Below are 27,268 nucleotides of genomic sequence, written 5' to 3' on the forward strand. Positions count from 1 at the left end.
TCGACGCGCATCTTTTGCAAACATCTTTATTAATCTTGTATAAAAATAAGGTTCAAGGAGAGGCCTCCGCGCTAGGGCAGCGGCGAGGTGCACTTTATAAGTTACAGACCAGGCTTGCGCTCAGGCTAAGTATGGCTATTGGAGGGAGAGGGTGCTGCAAGCAGCCTGTTTTTTCTTTTTCTTTTTTCTTTTCTTTTTTTGTGGGGTGAGGGGCTTCAAGTCAGCCAGAGGAGCAGATGCTCGACCCAGCCGAGCTAAGAGTCACCTTCCTTGAGTTCCAGTCTGCCTACAGCCCTACAGAATCCACCAACGGAAACAGTGGCTACAGCGAGAGGTCAGCAGTGACCTGAAGTGGGGGTCCTGGGGGTCGCCGGCGAGCACTTCGGCGTCCTGTGTCTGCCCGGATGTAGGGCTGGTTCCGAAGATCTGGAAGCCAGAAGAGACACATCAGCACAGGCTCATTCTTCTAAGGATCTGATTTTGCTCATGTGGAAGGGGACACTAATTTACCTCAGTCAAAAACACCACCCCCTAAAACATCTCAGCCATGCAGGGCCAGCACTGGAATCAGGCTATCTAGGTACCTGGAAACTAGAGGGGCATCTCCTCTCCCAGGCTGGCCTCACAGAGGAGCCGGGATGTCCGCTTGCCGGTGCGGGCGGTGAAGGGCACTGTCTTGAGCACTGAGATTTTGGGGATAGAAAGTAGAGAGAGAGAGAGAGAGAAAAAAGAAAAACAGAAAAGGTAGCAAGAGGCATGGAGGACAGGCATGGTGGCCCATGAGGAAGAGGCAGGAGGACCTCTGTGAGTTTGAGGCTAGCCTGGTCTACACAGCAAGGAAAACCTGGGCTATACATCAAGACTCTGGAGTTGAAGGGAGGTGGTGTGGTGGGGAGAAACAGAAACAGAATGACGTAATACAGACTGAAGGCAGGACAGAGATCTGGCTTCCCTCACCTGTGATGATGTCTTCAATGGCCCCGTCTCGGTCACTCTCATAGATGAGTGGCTCTTTCTGCTGCTTCCGTTTCAGCTCAGAGATGAGGTCCATCTGTTGTCGCCTGGCCTTGGGCGGAGACTGAGGAGACAAAGAGCTCTAACTTTAGGATGCTTCTCACCCCACCTACTCCAGAACATCTGTGCAGTTCCTCAGCAAGGACAGGCAGCTAAAGCAGAAGGAACCTGAACCCTCTGCTTCCCCTGGCTTCTAGGGCACTCTTCTTATCATTGGGCGGGATCTATCTCAACACAAGGGTGAAAGGAATGCTACACATCCCTGTACCCCAGTACTGGGCTGGGGGACAGCTGCCTACCTTGGGTGCTGGAGGCTCTTCCCTGCCTGAGGTATCCGCAGCCGCTTCCTTCTTCCACTGCTCCACCTCTTGTTCTGCTTTCTGAGGGCACAGGGCAGGTCTTAGTGAGGACGGTCCTTTTTCCCTGCCCCACCTGGAACAGAAGCAGTCCCCACTCCTCCCTCCGCTCTGAGGGAGTGGCTGCAGGACCTACACCCCATGCATCAGATGCGCCCTGCCCGTCAGACACTTGTACCTTATAGGCCTTGGTGAAACGGCTGAAGAGGGAAAAAAACATGGAAGGGGACGTGGTCTTGGGGTTTTCTCCAAAGTACTCCACTACCGACTCGTAGGCCTCCTGCAAGAACAGCCCATCAGCCCCACTAGCCTGGGCCCCTTGGAGCGTGACCGTGCTCCATGCCCCTCTTCCTGCCTGAGGGATCCACAACCGCTTCCATCCACTGTTGCATCTCTTGCTATCTCATCTTCCACATAGGTGGTGGTCCCTTACCCTTCCTCCATCCTCCCAGGGGTCTGCCTGTAGCCACACCCCTCCAGGCCTTGGCTCCACAACCCCACCCTAAGGTTTCAGTGCTCCTGTGTCCCCCCACCTGAGCTGTCTTGCTGTCTGCTAGCAGCTTGTCCATGGTGGGGGAGTTGGTCCTCAGGAACTCCTTGAGCACCAGACAGTCATCCTGCCGCACAAACTCTCGCTGTGTCAACTCCAGGCCTCGCTGCAGGGAGCGCACATCCCCCAGGACACTGTCCAAGGACACTGGGATGGACAGGATGGAGTCAGGGGACCAGGCAGCATGCACACAGTTATACCTTAGAGTGTCCCTTCATAACCCACATGAGTGCCCCAAGACCCCAACGCTCTATACCTGAGCCTGCCTTATCCAAGAAGTGCAGGTCGCTGTGAAAGCCCGTGAGTTGTGGGTACTTCTCAGCAATGACCTTCACCAAGTAGTGCAGCAATGTCTGTTTCCGGTCCGTCGACTTCATCTCCAACAACTGGACAAGGTTCTGGTATAAGCCATGGGCCACCAACCAGAGAGCAGACCCCACACCCCACACCAGGAGCCCCCGCTCACCGCATCCAGACTCTGAAGTCGGAAACCATAGGCTGCTCCCCGCTTACTGCTGTTCATGTAGTTGCCAAAAGCCAGGACAATCTGCGAAAGGCAGAGAAAGACTCAATGAGATACAGGCTGGGAAAATCCCTGGAAGAATATATACTTCTCAGAAAGGATGAAAGGTGGCAAGAAGTCAGTCCTCACGCTCATGCCCTCCTGAATGGACCCTTCAGTTCCACGACACATGCAACCTGTATACACATCTCATTTGTAGACTCTCAACACCATGAGGACACGCTAACATCATCCTTCATTAACCCACCCCAAAACTGGCTGACCAACATCTCCTTCCTCCATCCCTAGACAGCCATGTATTCTGGTCTTCAGACACAGCACTGAGCAGGTGCAGTTACCATTTCTCTCACAAAGCAATCCCTAGAGGGACTTAGCCCTGGAGCAGGAGCTCAGGCGCAGTCTGCAGGCATGGCTGAGGTTACAACTGCCGACCCCCACTTCCCACCTTAGCTTGTCTGTCGGAGCACGTATGTGAGAAACGGGAACACGCTCTCTGCTGTATCCCAGGCGGAGAGGGCCTGAGTCTCCCTCCAGATGCTACTTAGACTAGGCAAGGGTAGGCCCTGCTCCCCAGTCCCTTGCCCTGGGCTCTCACCTCCAAGATCTGGCGAAGCTTGTCAGAGGACTTGATGGATATTGAAGCTGCAATGATGGCATTCAGTTGCTAAGGGTGGGATGAAGATGAGGTAAGCTGGAGCCACACTGCCTCCCTCCCTCCCCCCAGCCCAGGCTCCACCACACCGCCCTGCCCGTCCTGCCCACACCGGCATGAGCAGCTGGGCCGTGTCTGGAAAGTTGCCCAGGAAGGTGAGCGTGTTCATGCGCTCTGGCAGTCTCTGGATGCGGCTGAAGCGCAGCATGAAGCGGTCCTCTTCTGACAACTCCTCCATCGGCCGCTGCTCCTTCTCAAACTTGGCTATAAGGCTACGCTCGTATTCCGTGGGCAGGAAGCGGGTCAACAGCTCCAGGAAATCCAGGCTGAGAGTCTGTAGGTCATACCTGCGTGAGGAAGCAGAGGGGAGAGTGGGTGTCATCCCATACAAGTCCCAGAGAAAAGGATGGAACAAACAAGCTTCAACATTTAGTATCTACGTCAAGGAACAAGAGATAGGAGTCAAGGGAAACTGGGAGCTGGCAAGCCCCGGACCTATCATACAGCACTGGCAGATGCTATATATAAATCCTTTGGCCCGGTTGCCCATGCTGGGCAGAAGCAGGAAGTGAGTGGAGAGGTCTCAATCTGGGCATGTACAGTCTTAGCTTTCTTGGCAAGAAAATGAGGACAGTGTTCCCTGGGGTAAAGTTTGGTGGGTTCCATCGCACTGCTCCGGTTCTTTGTGTGTTTGTTTGGTTGGTTGGTTGGTTTTTTTCAAGACAGGGTTTCTCTATGTAACAGCCCAAGCTATCCTGGAACTCACCTTGTAGACCAGGCTGGACTTGAACTCACAGAGTTCTGTCTGCCTCTGCTATTGCTGGGGTTCTTACTAATCTCTGCCTGATGATCCTAGCATAGAGAGGGGACTGGGCCACACCCAAGCGCAGGTACTCACGTCTCAATGGCCTGGCAGATTCTGTCTGCCCCTAGGTTGCCCTTGCGTAGGGTGATGGCCAAATTCTTGGCCCGGTTGGCCTCAATGAGTGTTGCCTTGGTGGGAGCTTTGTGGGCTGCTTTCCCCTTCAGGGTGCTGAGGTCCAGGCTGGGGCCTTGAGATCTGGTCTTGAACTGCTCCTCAAAGTCGTTCATGTCTAGCTCCTAAGGATGCAAGGACAAGAAGGCTAGGCTAAGTAGGCCGAGATCTGCCCACACTCCTGGCTCAACACTGTGTCCAGAGCTAAGGCTGTAAGTATAGCCTGACGGAACGCCACCGGACAGAATAACCAGTGAGCTGGCTTGACCACAGCCTTGACAGGAGATAACAGGGGAGACAGAGACAAACACCACACAGAGGACCCAGATTCCCAGCCATTATCGCTGAGAGAGGGGCTAAGCAGCTGGCAGTAAGAAAGATTATTCTGGGCAGTGAAATCAATGTAAGCAACGGTTCAAAGAACAGGAAACCCATTCCAAGGTGAAAACGGAATCAGAAGGGCCCGGGCTTTAGTTATCTATGGGAAATGGGCAGAAAGGAGAGGCCATACTTAGGGAAGAGGAAAGGCCACAGAGGTCAGGATACTGCTTTCTGGGCTTCCCCATCCTGAAGGAGATGACCACCCCTATGCCCAACATGAGATTGCAACCCTCTGGTGCCCACTCACTTGTAACACTTTCTCATCATTGAGCTCAGTGAAGACAGTGCCTGTGATCTGATTGGGTTTCAGCGCCACCCAGTTTAGCAATGGCATCCGGAATTTGGTCTGGATGGGTTTCTTGGCCTTCACCCCTGGGAGCAGAAAGGAGTGGTGAGTAGTGCAGACACTGGAGGGAACTAACCCAGTCAGGCCTAACAAGACAGGCAGGAGGCAGGAGGCAGGAGGAGACTCCTGGTGGAGAGCGGGCCGTGGGGACCCTGTTCCTCACCAGCCCTAGAAGATCTGAGATGGTCCATTCCACTTACCTGGGCCTATCTCTGGGTCTTGTCCTCCAAGGGTATCAGGGGGCCCTCCCGGAGGTGGTGGGGGTGGAGGTGGCACTGGTCCATCAGTACCAAGTGGGGGTGGAGGGGGTGGGGGCGGCAGGTCTCCAGGCAACGGTGGTGCAGGTGGAGGCTCTGCGCAGCCTGGGAGGGGCGGGGCCGGCGGGGGTGCAGAGGGAAGCACTTCCTGCTGGGACTGGAGGTTAGGTAGTGGCGGTGGCGGTGGCGGTGGCGGTGGTGATGTTGCTCCGGGAACCGACTCTGCTTCAGGTGGGAGATGTGAGCCCAGAGAGGGCGTGGAAGGAACCCGTCAACTTAACGGCTTGGGGAAGGGGTTCCTTGCCACCTCCCTGCCCGATGCATGCATCCAGAACCCACTTCAACCCACCCGCGTGTACCTATGCCACCCTTACAATCCAAATCTCCTTATCTTTCAGAGCCAGGTATATCCCTAGGACACCCTTCCCTGCCCTGGTCTCTCTCCCCCAGCATGAAGCAACTGTGCACCTGGGCTAGGAGAGTCAGCGGGCACCCCCTGAGTTGGTGCATTGTCACCGCTTGGTGTCGCCACCGCTCCTGGGAGGATCTCGATGGAGACGACATCCCCGGGCCCCCGCAGGATTCGGATTAACCCCTTTTCCTCAAGCTCTTCCACTTTTAGTTCTAGAGCTGAGGGTCGTCGCACCATAGTGGGGGCAGGCACTTTCTCAGGCTCAGGGATACGTCTGGCAGTGCCCATGGGGGTCGATTCGCTGAACCGCTCCTGCAAGCCCCAGGAGAAGGATTAGTGCCCACCCGCAAGCTCTCTGGCATAGAGCAACCCCGCCCCAATCCTCTTCTGGGATAGACTGAGATGTCAAGCGGAGAGGACTCCTTGGGAAGCCTGGCCCGGCTCACACCCCAGCCTGGACCCAGCCCACACCCACAGCTCACCCTCAGGGTCTCCAATTCCTTGCGGGCCTGGCTTAGCTGCTTCTCCAGTTCAGCGATTTTGGCCATGGAGTCGTTCTCTGCGTCCCGAAGCCGCTCTGTCAGCTGTGGCACCAGCACATGGTGAGCTACCACCCGCGGCCAGGCACTGGCACCGCCGGTGAGGGGGCGGCATCAGGCAAGCCTGCCTGGAGGGCTGGGGGTGGCACCCACATCCGCTTGCCCCAGCGTGCCAAGGGTGGGCCAAGCCCGTTACTTGAACCCAAATAAATGAAGAGGGGAAACCAAGACACCAGTGCGAAGAAAGCTGGTAGGGGACAAGACTGTGCTGAGAGGGACCCCAGGATCTACTTCACTCTGGAGTCGGGTTTGGAATCTGCGCAGGGAAGAGGCGCCTGCCTTGCGCACAAGTCCCACACAGCGTGGGCGCTCCCTGAAGACTCATTGAGAAAGACACCAAAAGGACTCCGGAATTGGATCGAGGGCAAACGCAGCGCCCAGGCAGACTGCCGCCTCCAATCTACACCCAGAACTATGTCTTCCGTTCAGTACTCGCTACACGAGAGGAGCCCCGGGCCAGCCTTCCTGTGGGCCTACTGAGTGACAGACTAGGTTGGGAGCAGCTCTCACCGTTGCCACCTGCTCCTGCAGCTCCTCCATGTGCTCCAGGACTGCGTTCTTGGTCTCTGTGTCCTCCAACAGTGTGCCCACATCGAAAACGTTATCCAGGTATGCCTGGATCTGCACCTGCAGCTTGTCACTCTCGGTGAGCCGCAGCCTCTGTCCCCAGACAGCAGGAGCATGGTGAGGTCCGAGGTGGTAGGGGGGTGTCTAGCCAACCACCACCACTACTTGGACTCTAGTTTGCTTGTTATTTTTATTGACATGATCCACATATCACACAATTCACTATTTTAAGATGTGTTACCTCTTTTCTAAAAGCTCAGTACTCCAGACAGAAACCCTATACCAGCTAAGGTTTCTTTCCCATTATCTCTTCTCCAGCCCCTGGCCGCCATGAGTCTACTTTCTGCCACAATGGATTTAGCCATTCTGGACATTTCTTATTTTCAAAAGTCATATATAATATTCAGCTTTTTTGTGTATGTGTGTCCGTTTGAGAATTTATGGGCACCACATGAGTCCAGGCCTTCTCAGAGACCAGAGAGCACATCTGATCCCCTGGGACTGGAGTTACAGGAGTCTGTGAGTCACCTGCCATGGGGGCTGCGAACCACAGAGGGTCCTGGGTCCCCTGCAGGAGTAGTAAGTGCTCTTAATCATTAAACCATCTTTCTAGTCCTTTCTTCAGCCTTTTGAATCTGGCTTCTCTCTTCTTTCACGGCTCAGCCATGCGGAAGCTTGTGTCAGGCTACGCTCTTTATTCCAGATGAATCTTATTCTGTGTGGCTAGACCAGCCTTGCCTCCTCTTGCCATTTGCCAGTCCTGGCTTCAGGAAATCAGACCCCAAAGGCCCCACCCCTCTAGAAAGCCTCCCAAAGGAACCAGGCCAGAAGCTTTGGCCTCTCTGCTCACCCAAGATCCAGACTCAGCCTGAGACAGCCCCCCTCTGTGCCCAGCATCTCTGGGCTCCCCATCGTGTCCTGGAGTCAGGGCACCTGACTGAGCTGATGCTCCTGGGTCACACCCAGAGCCCCCTGAGCCTGTTCCCGGACCTCGGTGACAGATGTCGTACTAGGTATCCATCTTGTAACAGGGGCTCCTCTACACACTTAGAGTCTTTATCACCCCTGTGATTGACAGGCTCAGAAAGATCAACAGATGTGTGCAAGGTCACACAGCTAGCAAGGGGCAGAGGTAGGATTCTATTTATTTGTGGGCTTTTATTATTGGGGGAGGGGACATGAAACCCAGACTAAACTTGAACTTGAGACTCTCCTGCTTTGGCCTCCCAAGTGATGTGATTGCTGGCACATATCACCAAACCCAACTCTCAGAGCCAGGATTTGAACTCAAGACCTGCTAATTACATTAACTGTGTACTCTACAGTGGGTGGGTAGTTCCATCAGGGGTCAGGGGTGGAGAGCAGGGCTCACCTCCAAGTACAGGTCCAGACCCAGGTGAGTGAATTCATATTGCAAGAAGACACGGAAGTTCATGTTCTCCACCGAGTGGACCACAATGTTGATGAACTGCATGCAAGCCACCTGGGGGCCAGGAACACCAGCGCGCTCTCTTCCACTTCCTGTTTGTCTCCAACCCTCCCTCCTCCTTTACAGTTTGTGGTCCACTAACCCAGCCTTGTAACCTTCCCCTTGGTCAGGTCCTTACTCCCCTGACACCCACCCTTTCCCTCTGACAAACTCAATCCTTACACTTTGCTGGAGCAAAGCCCTGAGCCCGGCCACCCAGGTCCCAGCAGGGCTCAGCCAGTCCTCAACCCCAGAGCTCTGAGCTCACCAGAAAGTCGATGTTGCTGTCTTCATTTCGGAAATATTCCATCAGCTTCTCGAAGCGGTGCTGCTCTCCGCACACCTGGAGAGGGAGAATGGCGGTCACTAAATAATGGGTCACACCTCCAGTGCCATCTGTTGGTTGCTGCCCTTGTGCTCCTATAGCTTCCTCTCTGATTGCATCTAAACGTGGCCATTTCACTACCACTCCCTCTCCATCTCACACACCCTACTTCTCTGGCACACTAGCATCTGGGTGCACGTCCCCTGTTCTAACCACCTGGTGGGCTGACAAAGAGAACCACCACACCCAATTCCCCGGCTTTTTCAAAGCTTTGACCAGTCAAGTTTCAGCGTCTCAGTGAGGCCTCCCCTACAACCAGTTCTGTCTTCTGTGGCAACCCTTTTCCCCATAATATGGAGCATTTTCTAACACTACATTAGTTACTCCTTGAGAAGCTGTTTCCTGACTTTCATTATAACATGTGCATACGTTTATATGTGTGTGCATATGTGTGCATGTGTGTAGAAGCCAAAGATCAACCTCAGGAATCAAACCAAGGTCTTCAGAAGCAATTTTTTGTTTTAAGATAGGGTTTCTCTATGTAGCTTTGGCTGTCCTGGAACTTACTCTGTAGACCAGGATAGCCTCAAACTCAGAGATCCTCCTGCCTCTGCCTCCCAAGAGCTAGAATCAAAGACATATGCCACCACTGCCTGGCAAATTCATGGGTTTTTTGTTTTGTTTTGTTTTTTTAAGATTTATTTATTTTGTTTACAGTGTTCTGTCTGCAGGCCAGAAGAGGGCACCAGATCTCATTACAGATGGTTGTGAGACATCATATGGTTGCTGGGAATTGAACTCAGGACCTCTGGAAGAACAATCAGTGCTCTTAACCTCTGAGCCATCTGTCCAGCCCCCCCAAACCCATGTTTTTAAAGAATATATATTATATGTGTCCCTGTGTGGATGTGTGTATAAAATGCACATGTGGGTGCTTGCGGAGGCCACAGAGAGCACCGGATACCCTGGAACTGGTGTTGCAAGTGGCTGTGAGCCTCCTGATACAGGTGCTGGAATCCAAACCCAGGTCCGCTGAGTCATCTCTCCAGCCTCACACCGTGTTTTCAGAGGCAGAGTATCTCAGAGGCCTGGCGCTCACAGAGTGGGCTAGGCTGGCTACCACTCAGCTCCAGAGAACTGCCCATCGCATGCCACTAAAGTTGGCTCTATTCTTTTTTTAAGTTTTATTTGTTTTATTTTAGGTATGTGAGTCTTTGCTTGCATGTATATGCAAGCATGCCTGGTGTCTACAGAGGTCAGAAAAGGGTATCACATCCCCTGGAACTGGAGTTGTGGACAGTTGTGGGTTGCCATTTGATTCCTAGATGGGACTTTCTGTTTTTGGGACATAGTCTCACTATGTAGCCATGGATGGTCTGGTTCCCATAAAAATCCACGTGCCTCTGCCTCTGGAGTGCTAGGGTTGAGAGTGTGCTACCATGCCTGACAAACCTGGCTTTTCTATGTGGGCTCAGAGATTCGGGTCCTTGTGTTTACATAGTAGGTACTATATTGAATGTGTACTATTACCCCAGCCCTCTCATTTCTTTTGCTTGCCAAATGTATCCTAAGGGCCTAGTTCTGTGCCTGGTACAGAAATAAACACTCATGAACGAATGAATGAACATATCAACCAACCTTTTTGTTGTTGTTGTTCTTTTTTTGAGACAGGGTCTATGTTGGTTTGGTTTTCATTTTGGCATAACTTTGGGGTGTTTGGTTTTGGAGCCTAGAGGCTGGCCTTGAACTCACTGTGTAGCCAATGATAATCTTGAAGTCCTAATTCTCCCGGCTCTGGGATTACAGCCTGCACTAGCATGCTTCACTCATATTCAGCTGTAGAGATTGGTTTACTGGCTGGGCATGGTGGTATACACCTTTCATCCCAGCACTCAGATGCCCTATCTAGAGGCCACAGTTTCTGGCAACCAGACTCCAAGCATTACCAGTAGGGCAAGTAGGTTTGGGATGGTGGATCCGGTACCTCCTTGAAGTTGTCAAAGGCTGCAAGAATGATGTCGTGTCCTCCCCGCACCAGGCACACGGCTGCCAGCAGCTCCAGCACCAGAGCCTTGGTTCTGGAAGAGAAGGGGCAGGCTAGTCCCTGTAGCATAGTGGAATAGTCTGGCTAGAGGACAGGGAAGCGGGGGTGGGGTGGCCTGGGCAGCAAACCTGAGGATGGGGGATGAGTCTGCAGGTTTGGAAGCAAGAAACCAGTTAGGGTACGGAGCTCACCTGGGGTTCTTGTTATTAAGGCTTAGAGCGATCTCATTGACACAGGCTGGGTGGTTCATAACAAGGCTGAAGCCAGACTGTGGAGAGAGGAGAGGTCAGCACCTCCAGACAAGTCCCCAAGATTGCCAACGCCCCCAGCATAGTCTGGGCCATGCTGCTCTAGCCTCTCATGCACAAGTTCTCCACATCCAGGCAAAAAACCTTCTTTAAGAAGCCGGCCCTTGCCGGGCGGTGGTGGCACACGCCTTTAATCCCAGCACTTGGGATGCAGAGGCAGATGGATCTCTATGAGTTCAAGGCCAGCCTGGGCTACAAGAGCTAGTTCCAGGACAGGCTCCAAAGCCACAGAGAAACTCTGTCTCGAAAAACCAAAAAAAAAAAAAAAAAAAAAAAAAAGAAGCCGGCCCTTTTTTTTCTTCAAGACAGGATTTCTCTGTGTAGCTCAAACTGTCCTGGAACTTGCGCTGTAGACCAGGCTGGCCTCGAACTCACAGAGATCCGTCTGCCTCTGCATCCCGAGTGCTGGGATTAAAGGCGTGCGCCACTGTTGTTTATCTTTTCAAGTCACTGTCAAACACCCTGGATATAACGAGGTCTTGCAGGCGTGTTCTTTTGACGTACGGACATATATGCAAAGCTGTCATCTAAGATGCTGGACAAACATGAAAAAGAGTGACTTTTTAAAAAATCACACATACGGCCGACCAATGGTGGCGCACGCCTTTAATCCCAGCGCTCGGGAAGCAGAGGCAGGCGGATCTCTGTGAGTTCAAGGCCAGCCTGGTCTACAGAGCGAGTTCCAGGACAGGCTCCAAAGCTACACAGAAAAGCCCTGTCTAAACACAAACAAGCAAAAATGACACACACACACATAAAAGTCTCACAGTGTTTTAAGAAAGTTTACGGCTTTGTGGTGGACTGCAGGCACAGCCATCCTCAGCTGCATGTGGCCCCAGGCTACAGGCTGGGCACAGCTGCAGGCTGACGAAGCCAAGACACTGTGGAGCCGCACCAACTGCACCAACCTCCCAATGTCGTACCTCAGCCTATTCTCCCACAGACTCCACTACCTAACCCTCCTTGATCTCCACCCGAAGCCCATACTTTCCCCAACCACACCCAGGGCCACTTCAGCCAACCAGCTATGAGGTTATAAAACCCGGGGCTTCCCCTCAAAACTTATCAGCCTCAGGACCCCAGGCTTCCCAGGTAGGGTTCCAGAGGAGAGTGACCATGGGGACAAGCCAGTCCCCTGAGGCCCCAACCCCATGCCACCGGCTGACCTGATAGTTCATGATAGCTCTCAGACACATGATGCACACGTGGACGTCGTCCTTTTGGCTGACAATTCGGGAATTCCTCAGGGCCTTCCTACTGTGGGCCGTCGTCAGCCTGGTGCATGTGGAAGAGGCAGTAGGGTCAGAGCCCCAGTCCCTAGCTTCTCGCTCCCCACACCAGTAAAATGTCCTTTGGAGTGAGGAGGACATATCTTGAAACCCCAAGCCTCTGTTCACTGTCTTCCCAACCCAACAGGCCAGCTGAAGGTAGGCAACCTTCCTCAGGAGCTGGCATGCTGAGGGGAGGTAGTAAGGTCGGGAAAGGATGCAAAGGCCCTTACAAAGACTTGGTTTTTAAAAGGGTTACTGTTGACAGGCATGGCGGCACGTGCCTGTAATTCCAGTGTTTGGGAAGGGACGGCAAGAGGATTGGAGTCCAAGACCAGCCTTGGCTACATAGCAGGGAGTTTAAGGCCAGTCTACATTATATGAGAGCCTATCTCAAAAAAGAAAGAAAGAAGGGAGGAGGAGGGAAGGATTAGAGTTGATTTGTGAATGGAAGGGCTCAAGGACAAAGCTTGGAAATAGCGTAACACCAGAAATGTCTCCACCAGGTGGCGCTTACATCCACTTGGCCTCATCTTCCATCTTGAGAGGCAGAGTAAACTCAAAGTGCTAGATTCAAGAACATTCCAGCTCACTACTTAATAGAGAAGTATTTAATCTCCCTACACCTCACTTTCCTCATCTTTAAAAGGAATGGCGACATTAGTCCCATACTGGGGGAGGTAGAGGGGAGATGAGACAAGGTCTCATATAGACCAGGCTGGCCTCCTTCACAGGTTTATACCGCCACACCCAGCAATAGTAGATATCTTCCTTGTATGTACACACGTGTGCATTTCATGTGTGTGCAAGCGTGTGTGTGTGTGCACGTGTGTGTAGACCAGTCAAGCTTGAGTATCATCCTTCAGAAGTTTTTCACCTTGTTTGTTGTTGGGTGTGTGTGATGTGTGCATGCATGTGTGCCTATGTGTGTATACGCTTCAGTGCGCATGTGAAGGCCAGAGGTTGATTCCTTTACCAGTCTTGACTTGTTTTTGAGACAGGGTCACTTATTAAACCCAGACGCTCTATGTCCACTAAGCTTGGCAGGCCAACAAGCTCCAGAGGTCCTTTCGGTGGCCCCAGCACTGAGAACACAGGTGCGTGCAGCTGTGCCCGATTTTTATATGGGTGCCAGAGATCCTAACTCCAGTCCATGTTCTTGTACAGAAGCACTCTACCCGCCAAGTCACCTCACTGGGGACCTGGCGCTCACCAATTAGCTAGGCTGTCTGGCCACTGAGCCCCAGGGACCATCCTGTCTCTGCCTCTCCAGGGCTGGGATTACAAGCGCATAGCACTGTGCCCAGCTGCTTTCAGGGGTGCCAGGGACTCAACTCAGGCCTTCGTGTTTCCAAGGCAAGCATTTTACCCACTGAGCCAGCCCCTCGGCCTCAATAACACCTTCCTCACAGGCTTGTTGGGATTATGTAATAAGCTGCAGCCTGGCACCTAGCAAGTGCGCTCTCTATTATTTTTGGCCAAAAGAAAAAAGAGCGAGGTTTTCATTTTCCAGCCCCACCTCTCCAGCTGAGTCCTCCCCACTGCTGTTTCCCACATCAGCCTTCCTATCATTGCTCGAAGATGTCCCAGTCTTTGTTTCCCCTTCCCCATCGCTTGCCAGACATTGGTCCAGCGTCACCTCTTCTGGAAATCTTCCTAGTACCCGCAAGCCATGGGCACCTCCCGTCTCAGAGATCTAGGTCACATCTCTGTGATGATGTGCCACGCTAAATTGTCCTTCCACTAGACTGTGGTCCCGGAAAGCAGAATGAACTGTCTTGTTGGCACTTACCACTAATACGGGCTATATAGGAAGGGTATTTAGTAAGTGTCTAAAAAAAAAAAAAAAACTGTTTGTTAAGTGAATGAATGAAGAGGGAAAGAAACATATTGTGAGATCTTGGGGCTTAATATACAGTTGGTCCAGAATGGTGGTACTTGCTTCACATACCTGAAGTCCTGAATTCAAGTCCCAATGCCTATATGTGTGTATACATATAGACACATATATACGTGTGTGTGTGTGTGTATTTTGTGGAGCTGCAGAAATGGCTAGTTGGTAAGAGCACTTGCCTACCAAGAAGACGCAAGAAGGCCTAAGCTTAAATCCCCAGCACCCATATAAAAGCCAAGCTTAGCTGGGTCAGCGATTGGCATACACACAAATACTGACCCACACATACACACACACAAATAAATAAGTAAACACATATTTGGTCCCTCAGACCTAACACAGGAAGCTAATGCTCCAGGGTCATCACCTTCCCCCTCCCTGTATCCCAACAAGATGGCAGAATGTCCCGTGTCAGGATGAGGAAACCAATCCACAGCAGCTGTCTTCCAACCCACCACCCCACAGAGTCGGGCCCCATGCACCTGTCCCCCGGGTGACTACGTACCGGGGAGAAGGGGGGCACCTGGAGGCCGCATAGGAAGAAACAAGGGGTTAGATGAGTACAGAGAGATCCTACCAACCCCAAAACCCCCTCCTTATTCCAGGCCCCCTCAGATACTAGTCTCTAGATGCCACCACCTGAAGACTTAATACTCTGGTGTCCAGAAGCCAAGACTCTGAGCCCCATGCTGGACCACACCTCCCACCAAGCCCAGGGTTCTGGTTAGATGTAGCAGGTTAGATGCGCCTCACTCCCATCATCCCATCTGGGGCCCTACATACTTGATGGTCAGGCGATTTTTGGGCACAGATGGGGGTGGTGCCTTGGTGAGGTCTTCCACGGACTGGTCCAGAGGCTTGCTCTTCTCTGCAGTAGAGGCCACAGTATCTGTACTCTCCATGTCGTACCTGGAGGTGCAATGGAAGGAACTTGGGGGATCTTACCACAAGGACACCTTTTGGGTTTTTTTGTTTTGTTTTGTTTTGTTTTGTTTTAGTTTGGTTTGGTTTTTCAAGACAGGGTTTCTCCATAGCTTTGAAGCCTGTCCTGGAACTCGCTCTGTAGACCAGGCTGGCCTCGAACTCACAGAGATCCACCCGCCTCTGCTGGTGAATCCTAAGTGCTGGGATTAAAGGCGTGCACCACCACCGCTGGCTCACAAGGGACACTTAAATAGGGGGCAGAGGGACATGCCAGGCAAGGCAGATTTGCAAGAGAGGCTAGGGCAGGAGGAGGAGGCTATGTTCATTCACGGCTCTCATTTTTGTTTGTTTTGGGTTTTATTTTATTTTTTGATTTTTCGAGACAGAGTTTCTCGGAAGCTTTAGAGCCTGTCCTGGAACTAGCTCTTGTAGACCAGCTGGCCTCAAACTCAAAGAGATCTGCCTGCCTCTGCCTCCCAAGTGTTGGGATTAAAGGCGTGAGCCACTACCACCCAGCTTGGGTTTTAATTTTTAAGACAGCTTCTCACTCCGTAGACCAGGCTGGCCAGAACTCACTGTCTCTGACTGTCAGAACTGTCAGAACTGACTGTCTCTGGCTCTCAAGTGCTGGGATTACAGATCTGAGCCACCACAGCCTGGTTCATCTATGGCTCTTTGCTGAGCACGGTGAAGGCAGAAGGAATGTCCCTCCTGGGCAAGGCCAGGCCATCTGAAGAACCATCGCCCAGGGCCAAGTCCAATTTTCCTGGGACAGGGCGAGAGATCAGTTCCTGTTCAGAGGGGTAGCTGAGGCCCAGGAATGTGTGATCAGGACTCTGAGGGGCAGCCTAAGGGCTGGGAACGGTCACTTACGTGACAGAGCATTGGGCGAAGGCCAGGTACTCAAGCAGGACATCCAAACCACGGTTTTCTTCATTGAGAAACTCCTGTACCCACCTGCAGAGGACAAGATTCAATGAGTTACAGCCAGAAAGAGTTCTGTCCAACTGAGCAGCAAGCAAAGCAAAGCCCTTGACCCTTGGGTGCCACTGTCCCAGAGCATCACACCATCCCCTGCCCTCAAGAGGATACCAGGAGATGCTGAGGGCCCGAGCGGGACCCACGGCCCAGCTGTGTGTGCACAACTAGCACAAGAAGCAGGGGAGAATGAAATGGACCACAGGCTTAGCCCATGATGGAGGGGCTGGAAAGCCCCAGAGGCTTCCCGGAGGCAGAGCTTTCCTAAACTCACCCAATGTGGTTTGTCCTCAAGGATGTCTCCAGCTCCCGCAGCACCTGTGTAGACTCCTGAACTCGCCTCTTAAACTGGGGGCAGAAAACAACAAGTCTGTGGGTGGACTCCCACAGTCCTGAGGCAGCAGCCAGAAGTATGCACCCCCACCATGCGATCAGACTCCCACAGTCCTGAGGCAGCAGCCAGAAGCATCCACCCCCACTATGCATGCAAGGCCTTTCACGTTTAGCCTTCCCCCACCACCTCCACACACCTGCCCAGCAGAATGAACAGTCATGGACTGCATGCCCCCACCTCCAACGTGGAGGGTACAGCCACACATGTTTGAAGATGCAGAGTGCCTAGACATACTCCACACAGAGATAGAGCATACATACACACATGTACATCTCTATGCAAACATACTGGACATAGAAAATTCAAACATAAGCATGCACATGCACCCAGGAGACCCTGGACATGTACACATGCCTACCCATTTTCTTATATATGGGTACGTGCATATTTGTTCATTTTTCTTCCTCTCTGTCTTTCTCCCGTACACGGACTCAGGGATACACATGACAACAAACATACCTACAAGCCTCAAAGTAAACACATCTAAAACACACATAATCTATGCATGAATATACAGGGTGCACATATGTACACACACAATACAAATACACACAGGAATGCCCATGTAAGCACCTGTAGGATACACACACACATATATATATACATATACATATACATATATATATGAGTCTATGGGAGAGCCTGCCTGGGGTACTCAGTCCCTGATAATTAAATCACACATGCATACTTATACATGAACTCACACAAGGCCACAAAAAAGATATATGCAGCTGATCCAGCTGTTTAGAGGGTACAGGATGGAAAGGGACAGAACAGAAAGGGAGATATATACCCCCAGATTGGACATCCAATCAGCTGCTACCTTTCGGCTGACCCCACCAGTATCCAGGTAGCTCTTCAGCTTCTGAATGTAGGCTGCGGGGGGATTCTTGACTTGAAACCGCTCCTGGGGAGATAGATGGAATACACAGAGAGTCAGCCATAGCAGTCCAAAGACCACTGTTGTCTAAATCGCTTCTGGAATACCCAAGGTACAAACTTTGGACACATAGAACACTTTAGCCTCAGGCCTGGTGTGTGCCTCTCCTGGGGCCAGTGGACTAGAGGCCAGTCCTGCCACAGGCTTGCCTGGGGTTATTCATTCAGGCCTGTCTTGCCCTTCCTGGACTGGAGTGGAAAGTTCAGGTAGGAGCCAGCTCCCTGGCAGGTAGAGAACCCATCCCGAGGACACATGTCCTGCCCCTCCGCATAGATAGATAGGTACCTGTGTGTGTTCTTTTCCTATACTCCACTGCCCCAGTCCCTCGCACAGAGGCAGGGACCACAGCAGAGACACACCCCCGCCCCAAGGCTCCTATCCTTCCCAGCCCAGAACCCCTCTTCTGCCTTCTACTCTGCAGTCTTTGAGCCTAACCTCAATGGTCGCCACTTGCTCAGCACGCATGAGGCCCTAGGTTCAGTCCCCAGCAGAGCAGAGCCGCGAGGACAGCCACGGCTAGTTCTCTAGGACACGCCCTGCTGATGACCCCTGAGGTTTCTGATCCGATCTTCCAAGGGAGGACAGGATCCTACAAGGTCCCCTAGCCACCAGGGTAGACATTATCCCCTGGGCAGCATGGCGGAACCCCTCTCCTGCCAGCTCCTGCATCCTTAGGGCAGGCACTTCTGGGTCACCCACCTACCTGGTCACAGATAAGCTCCCACTTCTTCTCATTATCATACTGGCTCAGCAGCTGGACCTTGTCTGGAGGCAGGTTCATACAGTTCTGGGGAGGCAGAAGACAAAGACCCCTGAGTCCAGGACTCCCCCATCTTCAGAGAACCCACAAAGCTCCCCCAAAGACGCACATCCTCTTATCCTAACAGGTAATCAGCATTGTCCAGTAAGGAAACCGAAGCCCCTAGAGGTAGCCCACCTTCCCCAAGGCCCCAGGCCCGAGCTGGAAAGGGATGGGGGTGGGGTGGGGAGGTGCTTCTGAATCCAAATCTGACTGGGCCCTCCCACCATCCATATCACCTTCCTGGCACACCTGGCATGAGGCAACAGTGTGCATTCCTCAAGGACCTCCACACCTCTAGGCTCCATTTTCTTCACTGGAGCTAAGGAGATATGATCTCTGCCCCCATCCGAGTGAGGAGCCAACAGGGAAGCCATCTCCAGACAGGCCCAGCTGGGACCTGCCAGCAGGGTCCTATTCCCCCAGGTCACCAGAAGGTGGAAGGGACTTAAGGCAGTGTGTCAGTCACCAGGGAGTTCCAGAAAGATGTGTCACAGCAGCAGAGGTGGGGGGATTTGAGGGATGGAAGTCATCCCGCTGCAGAATAGGCAGAACGCTGGGCCTGCGGTTCTGGTGGCCCAGGCTGGGACTCTCCCACACCCCGCAGGATCTGAGCTACATCAGACGTACTCTCCCCAGGTCCTCTTCCCCTAGCTACACACTCTTGTCACCACAGCTCAGATGAGATGTGCAGTTCAGCCAGGACTCTGGGTTTAAGTAGGTGTTGCCAAAAGTAGGGCCCCCCGTGGACCTAAGGGCAAGCCCAACAGACCTAGAAAACAAGGCCAGTTCACCCCAATACCGGAAAACTCAAGTTTAATGAGAACCTAACTATATGTCAGTCCCCCAATGCCAGTTCTTGCCCTCATGGAGACCCCAGTTTAGCCTAGATCTCCACTGGGGATATGGGAACCCCCAAAGAGCCCAAACCAAAGTCTGGGGGTTGTCTGCCACCCCCTCTGGTAGTTCAGGCTATATACTCTCTGACCCTTGGCTCTGAGAAGAGGCCATTGCTGGAGCAGAAAGAGAACCACACCCACTCCACACTCCTCAGCTAGCTTCCTCTCTTGGGTGGCAGGCAGGGTTAGGTCTGGGGCTCTGGCCAGACCTTACCCCAAAATCACTGCCTTGACTCATCCTCGGGGAACAGGAAGCTGGGTATTATCAGCCCCCATTGCCTAAGCTTTCCGGCTGGGGCCCTATTTGGGAGGTGAAACTGCCCACCCACCACACGCCAAGGTCAGCCAGGGACTGAGGTCATCCCTGTCCCCATTGCGAAAGTGAGCCTGGACCAAAGAAACTGCACCAGACCAGCTCCTGCTGCATGACAGAGTCTTTCCAAAAGGGGTCTGATGGTGGTGGGGTGGGGCCCACTCTACCTCAGGGGCCTAGGAAGCCACTTCTCCCTCTGTCTGATTTATCCCCCACCCAACAGAGACAGAGCTGGGGGGACTGAGGTACAGCAAGGCTGGGGAAAGAGGAAGTGGGACCCAGCCCTGCCAGAACCCAGGGCCCTAAAGCTGGGGTCAGGGCAGAGGAGGGAGATGAGGAGAAGCTGAGCTCAGGTTTCTGAGCCTTAGAGGGACAGCCTCTCTGATGTGAGAAGTCTGAGGTCTCACTTACCTTGGAGACCCACTAGGCTCTGGAATGACCCAGTAGTATTTCTTGTTTGTTTGTTTGTTTGTTTTTCAAGATAGGGTTTAACTACGTCCTGGAACTCACTCTGTAAACCAGGCTGGCTTTGAACTCACAGAGATCTGCCTGCCTCTGCCTCTTGAGTGCTGGGATTAAAAGACTGTGCCACTACCATCCAGTGGTAATTCTAATTTCAATAACAACCCCAACAGTCAGGCTAAACAAGTAACCTCACCTAAATGCATTTCCTGGCAAATACTGACCTCCTCTTGTCCTGACCACCCACTCTGGCACTGTTAATATGCTCATCTCACAGAGTGGGCACAGATTAGCTCAACAACCCGCCCAAGGTTACCTTACGAAACCAGTAAGAGTGGGGGCTGACTGGCTTTGAGTCACAGCCCTAGTTCATACCCTCAGGGCCACTCCAGGGATAGTGTTAGGGACAGACAACCTCTGCATGGGGCCGCCTGATGTACCTGTCTCAACAATGGCCGAAGGCAGGGTGCCCCTTTGCCCCTTCCCTACCTGGGACTCTTCAGGCCCCGGGGCCCACGTGCCAGCCTGCCAGACACTCTAAATTTAGGCTCAGAAATCAGAAATAGCTCTGACAGCACGGAGTACTCATTAGCAGCTGCTCCCCGGCTGTGGCTGTGCCCACCATGGAACTGGGGAACTAGGGAGCAGGAGACGGGCCAGCAAATGCCACGAACACAGGGTGAGGTAGGGCCATGCCAGGCCCTTCAGCAAGGGCACAGTCCGGTTAGCAGGTGCTGGGGGATAAACAAAAGACTGGCTGGCTTGTTCAAACAGGACGAGAAGGGATAGGTAGTCCATGTGTATGAGTGGCAGACTGGCCTCCTGAAGGGATGGAGGAGGGGAGCTGGGATGCAGAGGTCCTGGGACTGAGTTCAAAGGACCCACCTAGGTGGACTCTGGGCCCTCCTAGTCTGACAGTTTATTGGCCCGTCAGCCTCTGTTTCCTCCTCCATAGAATGGGCACAGGCTGGTTCCTCTCATATTCCCAGAGTGCCTGACAACATTCAGAAGCTATGTTTTGATATAATATTATTCTCTGGTGACCCACCACCAGCTAGGGGCATCTCATCAATGTGGGGCACAGGAAATAGGAGGGGTTTACAGAAGACTTCAAGGTTGGGGGGACGGTAAGTGAGCAGGGATGTGAAAACATCTGGATTGCCCGAAGCTGGCTCCAAAGTTTGACCAAATCTGTGCTGGCCCTTTTCCTACAGTCCTATTGCTTCAGGCCAAGTGAGGAAGCAGATGGGTTAATTGGATGGGGTGTGGCCAAGCAAAGGAACTGATACCTGACATCTGGCATAGGCCTATTATAATCCCAACACTGTGTTAGCTCCAAGTTTGAGGGCAGACCGGACTACATAGTGAGACAATGTATAAAAAATAAACAAATAAGAGCAGGGTGGTGGTGGCGCCCACCTTTAATCCCAGCACTTGGGAGGCAGAGGCAGGCAGATCTCCTGGTTTGAGACCAGCCTGGTCTACAGAGCAAGTTCTGAGACAGCAGCCAGGGCTGCACAGAGAAACCCTGTCTTGGAAAACAAAAATAATATTAAATATAAAAATAATAACAATAAATAAAAGGAGCTGATATCATTCGCATTCCTATTAGGCTGTTTGGAGACGGCCTTCTCTCTCTGCCCTGACCTCTGGAGACTCCAGAGGCTGAGCCCAGCTTCAGTTCATCCCCACCCAGCCCTGCAGGCTCTTCCTCTGAGCCTCCACTCCTGGCACCGCCTGCTTTGTTGACTTCTGAGACGCTGTCCCAGGAGACTGAGGACTCTGGCCACATCTGGACGCTGCCACACCCGACGATTTCACTTTCAATTTGCACAAAATCTAGGCACAGAATCCATCCCACCACCCCACCCCTTCCTCACAGCCCAGCCCCTTGACGTCCAGGAAGCTCCTGAAAGTGGATCCCAATTCCAGTGTCTGGTAACCCCCCAGCTCAGCATGACAGGTCCAAACGCCAAGTCTACCTCCAGGCCTGTCTGTGTAGCTGCCTGCCCCTGTCTCAACCTTGGCCTTCAAGCTGTCAGCACACATGCAGAAGCAATCAGTGGCACCCATCACTTAAAATCCCAGATACAGGCTTGCAGGAGCTCTTACAAGCAGTCCCAGGCTTAGAGGAAACCTTGCTGTCACCCACCCTGCATCAGGAGCTAAGAACCCCCAAAGTCACCATTTTCTCCAAGGACAAAGGTGAGTGAGAGAGCTGGGACACCAGACCTTGCCACCCATATAATCCAGGCTAACAAGAGAATAACGATAACAATAATAAATTATTCCCTAAACACTTCTCAGGCCTCAGTTCCCTTCCAAGTATTGTAGATCTATCATCAACTCATTTAAACATCAACAAGCAAACCAGTTACTACCATAACCCCATTTTCCAGATGGGAAATGGAAGCCCAGAGATATTAAGTCACTTGCACAAGGAGACCTAGCTGACAATGTGGTTTAAAAAACTCAAGGTTTGTCCATTCTTTCCCCTGGCCACTGTCACGCCTCTGCCCGAAGTAATGGGTTTCTGGGGTCCTGGCTGCAGACATCAGCCCCAGTCCCCCATCTGAGGAACCAGGAACAGCCACAGTAGCTTCCTGCCACCCAGCACCCTACACTTCCTGTTGTTGCCCACACTGGGTTCTTACTCACTGGGGGAACCCCCCCCCCCAGCTCACTATCCGTGTAGGGAAGTAGAGGCCTCCCACCCCCTTCTCGTGTGCACACCACTGCCGGTGGCTACCACCGTTAGCATCATGCTACCCCACCCTGCAGGAGAGCTGGGCCCTCCCTCTCGTGGTTTCCGGCCACCAGGCAGTTTTCGGTCTAGGCCTCATTGCTTCTAACCTGTGCAATGGCTGAAGCTACTCTGAGTCTGAGATAACTGAAGACCTGGGGGTGACTCAATAATGCATGGCAACCTGGGATGTTCCTGGTGGGGGAGGAGCAAAGGGCCACAGGAGGGAGAAGCCCAGGACAGCTCCCCTCATTTCCAGTAGAGAGTATTTACTGACATTTATGCCTTTGCTAAGCTCTGTACTGAGTCCTCTACTTAATCTTTTACCTCAGCCATCCTATGAGGTCGCCATATGCCTATTATCTTCTCTTACATGTAAGGAAAACTGGAGCTCAAAGAGGCGAACTTGCCCAAGGTCACACATGAAATAAAGCAACGAGGATGGACCTTGTCCGCCAAACTGCAGGATCCCCAACCCCAACCCCTTCAAAGGCGGGGAGAACCAAGCCACCTTCCAGAATTTTGTATTCCCAAGAAAGATGCAGAGGTGGCCCCAAGGGCAAACCCACATGCTCCTGCTCAGCTCATCCAGCTGGCCCTGGATGCCATTGTGAATCATGCCCACTACATCCCTGCATTTGAGGTCAGCATGTGCTAGCCCTGCCTGCTGGAAATGTCAGCTATGGCCTTTGCCCAGCCCAGCATCTAGCCACAAGGCCACACCCCAATGAGATCTGAGAAGACAGTCCAGAGGCAGGAGGCACGGGGACCAAGTGATGACACCTCTGTCACTAACCAACAAAGCAGAGATATCCAACCTGTTCATCACCAACAGCCCCAGAAGTGGGAGGCAGAGCACCAAGGACCTATAGTCGTCTTGGAGCTGTCCCGACTGTCCCAAACTGCCTGATAAAGTACCCGTGTCCTGGATTCAAGAGCCCCTCAGGGAGCTAGACTCCTGCCTAGCAAACCCCTCTCCACATAGTACAGCCCTGCCTGGATAAGGTATCACTCAGCTTCACACAGACATCCCAGGTATTCCTTTACCCCAGGTCCACAGGCAGATCACAGGAGCCCTGTAGCCAGTAGATACATAGCACTCCAAGCAGACCGAGACAGGGTGGCTTGCCATGCCAACCCCTCACCCTGCATGACTCTCAGAGAAGACAGGGAAATGCTGGAAGACACCCAGCCTTGGGCATGGGCGTAGGAGAGGCGAGAGCTCAGAGCCTGGCTGGCTGGTGTTCCCACCACCATAGGCCTATGTAGTGGGGCAACCATCGCTCCTCCGCGGTTGCTAAGGCAGCAGCCAAAAACCCTGGCTCAACCTGCTCTTTCTTCCCAACCCCATTTCAGGCAGGGCACCCCCCTCTGACAGCCTTCTTGAGAAAGTAGTACCCCATTATCCTTAGTGGGAAAATATCTCTTTACTCCCCTTGCCTGGCTGGTGGAAACACTCTCAGACCCATAAAAAGAGAGCCATGGCTAAGAGAAGAAGGGGACTGGAGAGATGGCTCAGTGGTGAAGAGCACAGACTGTTCTTCCAGAGGACCTGGGTTCAATTCCCAGCACCCTCATGAAAACTCACAACTGTCCCCCAGTTCCAGGGGATCTTACACCTTCACGCCAATGCACATAAAATAAATTTAGAGGAGCTGGAGAGATGCTCAGAGGTTAAGAGCACTGGCTGCTCTTTCAGAGGTCCTGAGTTCAATTCCCAGCAACCATATGGTGGCTCACAACCATCTGTAATTCAATCAGGTTCCCTCTTCTGGCCTGCAGACAGAACACTGCATGCAAAATAAATACATAAATTTAAAAAATAAATCGAGAGAGAGAGAGTGCACGCACATATAGGGAGTTGGGAATCCTACTCCCTTCCAGGGATGAAGGGGCTAAGCTGAAATGACAGGTTCCCTGGAGCCATGTGACCGGAGAATTCTGTCCCCCTATCAACGCTGGGCTCCCACAACAACTTCTGGTTCTTTTCTTAGACATCACCTACATCACCTAAAGGCTGAGCACCAGCTCCACCCTAGCCGTCAGATGGAGCCACACCCACTGTAAAACTCCTGTGTTCACCAAATCTTTAGCCTTGGGTCGCCTCAAGCAGAAGGCAAGGCTGTTAATCCAGGTAGAGCTCATGACCCTGATGATGAGGTAACTAGAAAAGCCAGTTCTAAACCACCCTGTGAGCTGAGGATGGATTTACCCACCCAAGGAGGAGAAGGGACACGTTGAGTTCCAGGGAACCTGAAAGGCATGGGTACCCCTGTGGAGGTTGCTGCCCTAGACTTCCACTACGCCACCAAGACACTCTGGAAGATCCATCTCCTGATCTTCCCTCCACATTCCGGCCCTCAGAGGGGTCCAGCTGCATTTCAAGACGAACTCATCACTTCAACCACAAGTCCAGCCAGGGCAATCAAGCCCCACCCTTGCTTCAGAACATCTCCACTTGACTTTTGGAATTTCCACTGGTCTGAATTATTCAGAAGGCTCCTCCCCGCTAGTGTACATGACTGAACAGATTGGCGCTTACCCCTATCCATAGACACACACATAAAGGGAAAGATGACCCAGGGTACTGCTGTGAGGCTGAACTCATCACTAACTCAGGCTCCTTAGAGGGCCCCTCCCCCACTCGCTCAGCTCTGCTGAACTTGGTCAAGGTCTGGATTTGGGGAAGATTGAGTTAGAGGCAGGTGGAGAGATAGGGAAGTCCAAGGCTGGCTAGCCTGGTCTGAAATATCCCTCAGAGCCCCTGCCTTCACAAGAACAGGCCCCACCCCATCTTACAGACCCCCCCCCCCCCAGGCTCCTCTTGTCCTTCTTTTGGAGAGGAAGGGAGCCAAGATTCTCAGGAACTGTTGGGAGGTGCCCCTTTGGGACCATGCAAGGGATCTGGCAAGTCAGGCTGAAGGACTGGCTAGCCAGAGAGGGGAAATGCCGTCTAGGAGGCGTAGGGAACAGGGTGCCAGAACTTCTGTTTCCAGAGTGAACCTCTCCTGGGCTCCCCACCCTCAGATCTGCAAAAGCAGCCTACTGACACTGCCAAGTGCCTCCAGGAAACAGTCCAGCCTTACTCCCTGTCACCCAGAGTCCAGCAAGGGATTGCTAACGGTAGACTGGCCACTGGGCAGCCACCTACAAAAGAGCAGGAAAGAGTGCTGGGCTAAAGAGGGGGAAGTGAAAACCATTGGCCTTTCCCCTTTCCTACCCTTCCTCTGCCTCGAACCCGTCTTAGGGACCTCTGACTGCACTGGGGTGCCCACCCTACAAGAAATACTGCAACTGCTTCAGGCTATGCCTGAGTTGCTGCGGACTCCCTCCCCCAGGGACCTAGACTCCAGCTCCTCTCCATCCCATCCCACCCTCCCCTGCCCCAATTTCCCAAGCTGGTGACAGCCAAGGGGGAGGGGAGCCTTCCAGACTTTTGTTCCACCCCAAACCAGAGTGCCCAATCCACCCTGACCCGCCCTTGTTACTGTTATTCCTTTCAGTGGTTAGGAGGGGGTGACCGTGATGGATGCAACCCAATTCTGGGGCATAGGGGGTGGGTAAGAAACACGAACGGAGGACTTGAATCCAACTCCTAGGCCAGAACAACTAGGACCAAAGACTCCGCTAGGGCTATGGCTTCCAGGAGGTTAAATTATAACCCCTTTCATCTTTGACCCTGAGACGCTGAAGGGCGGGCGCTCAAGACCCGCACCCAGCAGCTGGGCCTGCGTGCAGTGGAAAAGGGGGCGCCAACCTCCCCCGACCCTGCGCGCGTTCTGAACCCAACCTCACAAGGCATTTTTGACACCTTAGACCTAGGAGCATGGGGTGGAGGGGTCCCTTAAGAAGGCTTACTGGAGGTGGCTAAAGAAAGTTTTTGTGGGGAGAGTGATAAGTCACTCTGAAAGATGACTCTGTCACTCCCACCCCCTGGAGGGGCAGCAGGTGGGCTAGGGATCTCCAAGCGGCATCGGAGTCCCAAGAGGCGGGGACTCATACGGAGCCCCCGTCATCCCAGGCTCCTGGTGCGCACCAGGTCACACTCACCAAGACCCGCGTGAACCTCTCCTCCAGCTCCCCGGCCGCCGGCATCGGTTGTTTGGGGGCGGCTGGCTGCTTCGGGGGCGATGCGGTGGGGCCCGCGGGCTGCTCGGCGCTGCCGGCCGCGTTGCCCATGGTGGTCCCCACCCAGCCAGCCAGGCGCCTCCAGCCTCGGAGATCCAGTTTTCCCAAGGGGTCGAGGACTAGGCTCCCGGAGCCGGGGGCGAAAGGCAGTAGCGGGTGGCGGGGCTGGGCTCGGCTTCTCGCGGCTCAGCAGCGCGCAGGGGCCGAGGTGCGGCGTCCCATCGCGGCGGCCCCGTCCGAGGGAGCGGGCGGCAAGCGAGGCTCGGGGAGGAAGTCGGGCTGCAGGCGGCCGGGGCCAGAGGGTTGGGCCGGGGGCAGGAAGCTGCGGCACGGGCTCCCCCCTCGGCGATTTTCGAACTTCTGCTGCCGCTCCCGGTGCGCGCAAACCGCAGTTCTCCGCCGCGCACCCGGCCCCAGGGGGGCGGGCTGCAGGGAGGGGGCAGGCGCGGGCGCTGGCCGGGGGTCCTCCGCAGCCATGGCACGCCGGCCGGGGGCTGCCGAGAGCTGCACCTGCGGCGGAGGGGGCGGCCGCCGATGCACCTGCCCGAAGCCGAGCCGACCGAGGCGAGGCCGGGAATACAGCGGCGTGCTCGCCAGGCGCCTCCGGGTCCTAGAACCGCAGCTCTCCGCCCGCCTAGGGCCGGGCCGTGGGGGTCTCTGGGCCTGGGCCTGGAGGAGGCAGATTCCCAAGCGGAAGATTGTCCAACCAATGCATGCGCGCCTTAGAGACCTACGGTGGCTCTGCGGT

At 53.5% G+C, this 27,268-nt stretch overlaps 1 protein-coding gene across 4 annotated transcripts; it reads right to left on the bottom strand.

The window, feature by feature from the left end:
* Positions 1-10: 10 nt before the first annotated feature.
* Positions 11-26,770, bottom strand: Fmnl1 (formin like 1). Of its 4 annotated transcripts, none has more exons than XM_038326158.1 (26): positions 26,443-26,770; positions 17,880-17,963; positions 17,060-17,143; positions 16,117-16,190; positions 15,738-15,821; positions 14,724-14,849; positions 11,945-12,053; positions 10,662-10,738; positions 10,411-10,504; positions 8,370-8,444; positions 8,006-8,116; positions 6,577-6,726; positions 5,950-6,051; positions 5,524-5,779; positions 4,999-5,280; positions 4,700-4,824; positions 3,994-4,196; positions 3,208-3,442; positions 3,039-3,107; positions 2,387-2,467; positions 2,177-2,306; positions 1,904-2,067; positions 1,549-1,650; positions 1,314-1,394; positions 958-1,078; positions 11-426 (listed from the first exon to the last, which is right to left on the bottom strand). In XM_038326158.1, exons 1-26 carry the CDS (start codon positions 26,569-26,571, stop codon positions 323-325), a joined length of 3,252 nt encoding a protein of 1,083 aa, XP_038182086.1. In that variant the 5' UTR covers positions 26,572-26,770; the 3' UTR covers positions 11-322. The 4 variants fall into 4 exon arrangements, with proteins under 4 accessions (XP_038182086.1, XP_038182085.1, XP_038182084.1 ...); XM_038326157.2 differs by having other exon boundaries at positions 4,999-5,277; positions 17,030-17,143; XM_038326156.1 differs by having other exon boundaries at positions 17,030-17,143.
* Between the last annotated feature and the right edge of the window lie 498 nt (positions 26,771-27,268).

The sequence above is a fragment of the Arvicola amphibius genome, chromosome 4, assembly GCF_903992535.2.
Source record: "Arvicola amphibius chromosome 4, mArvAmp1.2, whole genome shotgun sequence".
Taxonomy (NCBI): Eukaryota; Metazoa; Chordata; class Mammalia; order Rodentia; family Cricetidae; genus Arvicola; species Arvicola amphibius.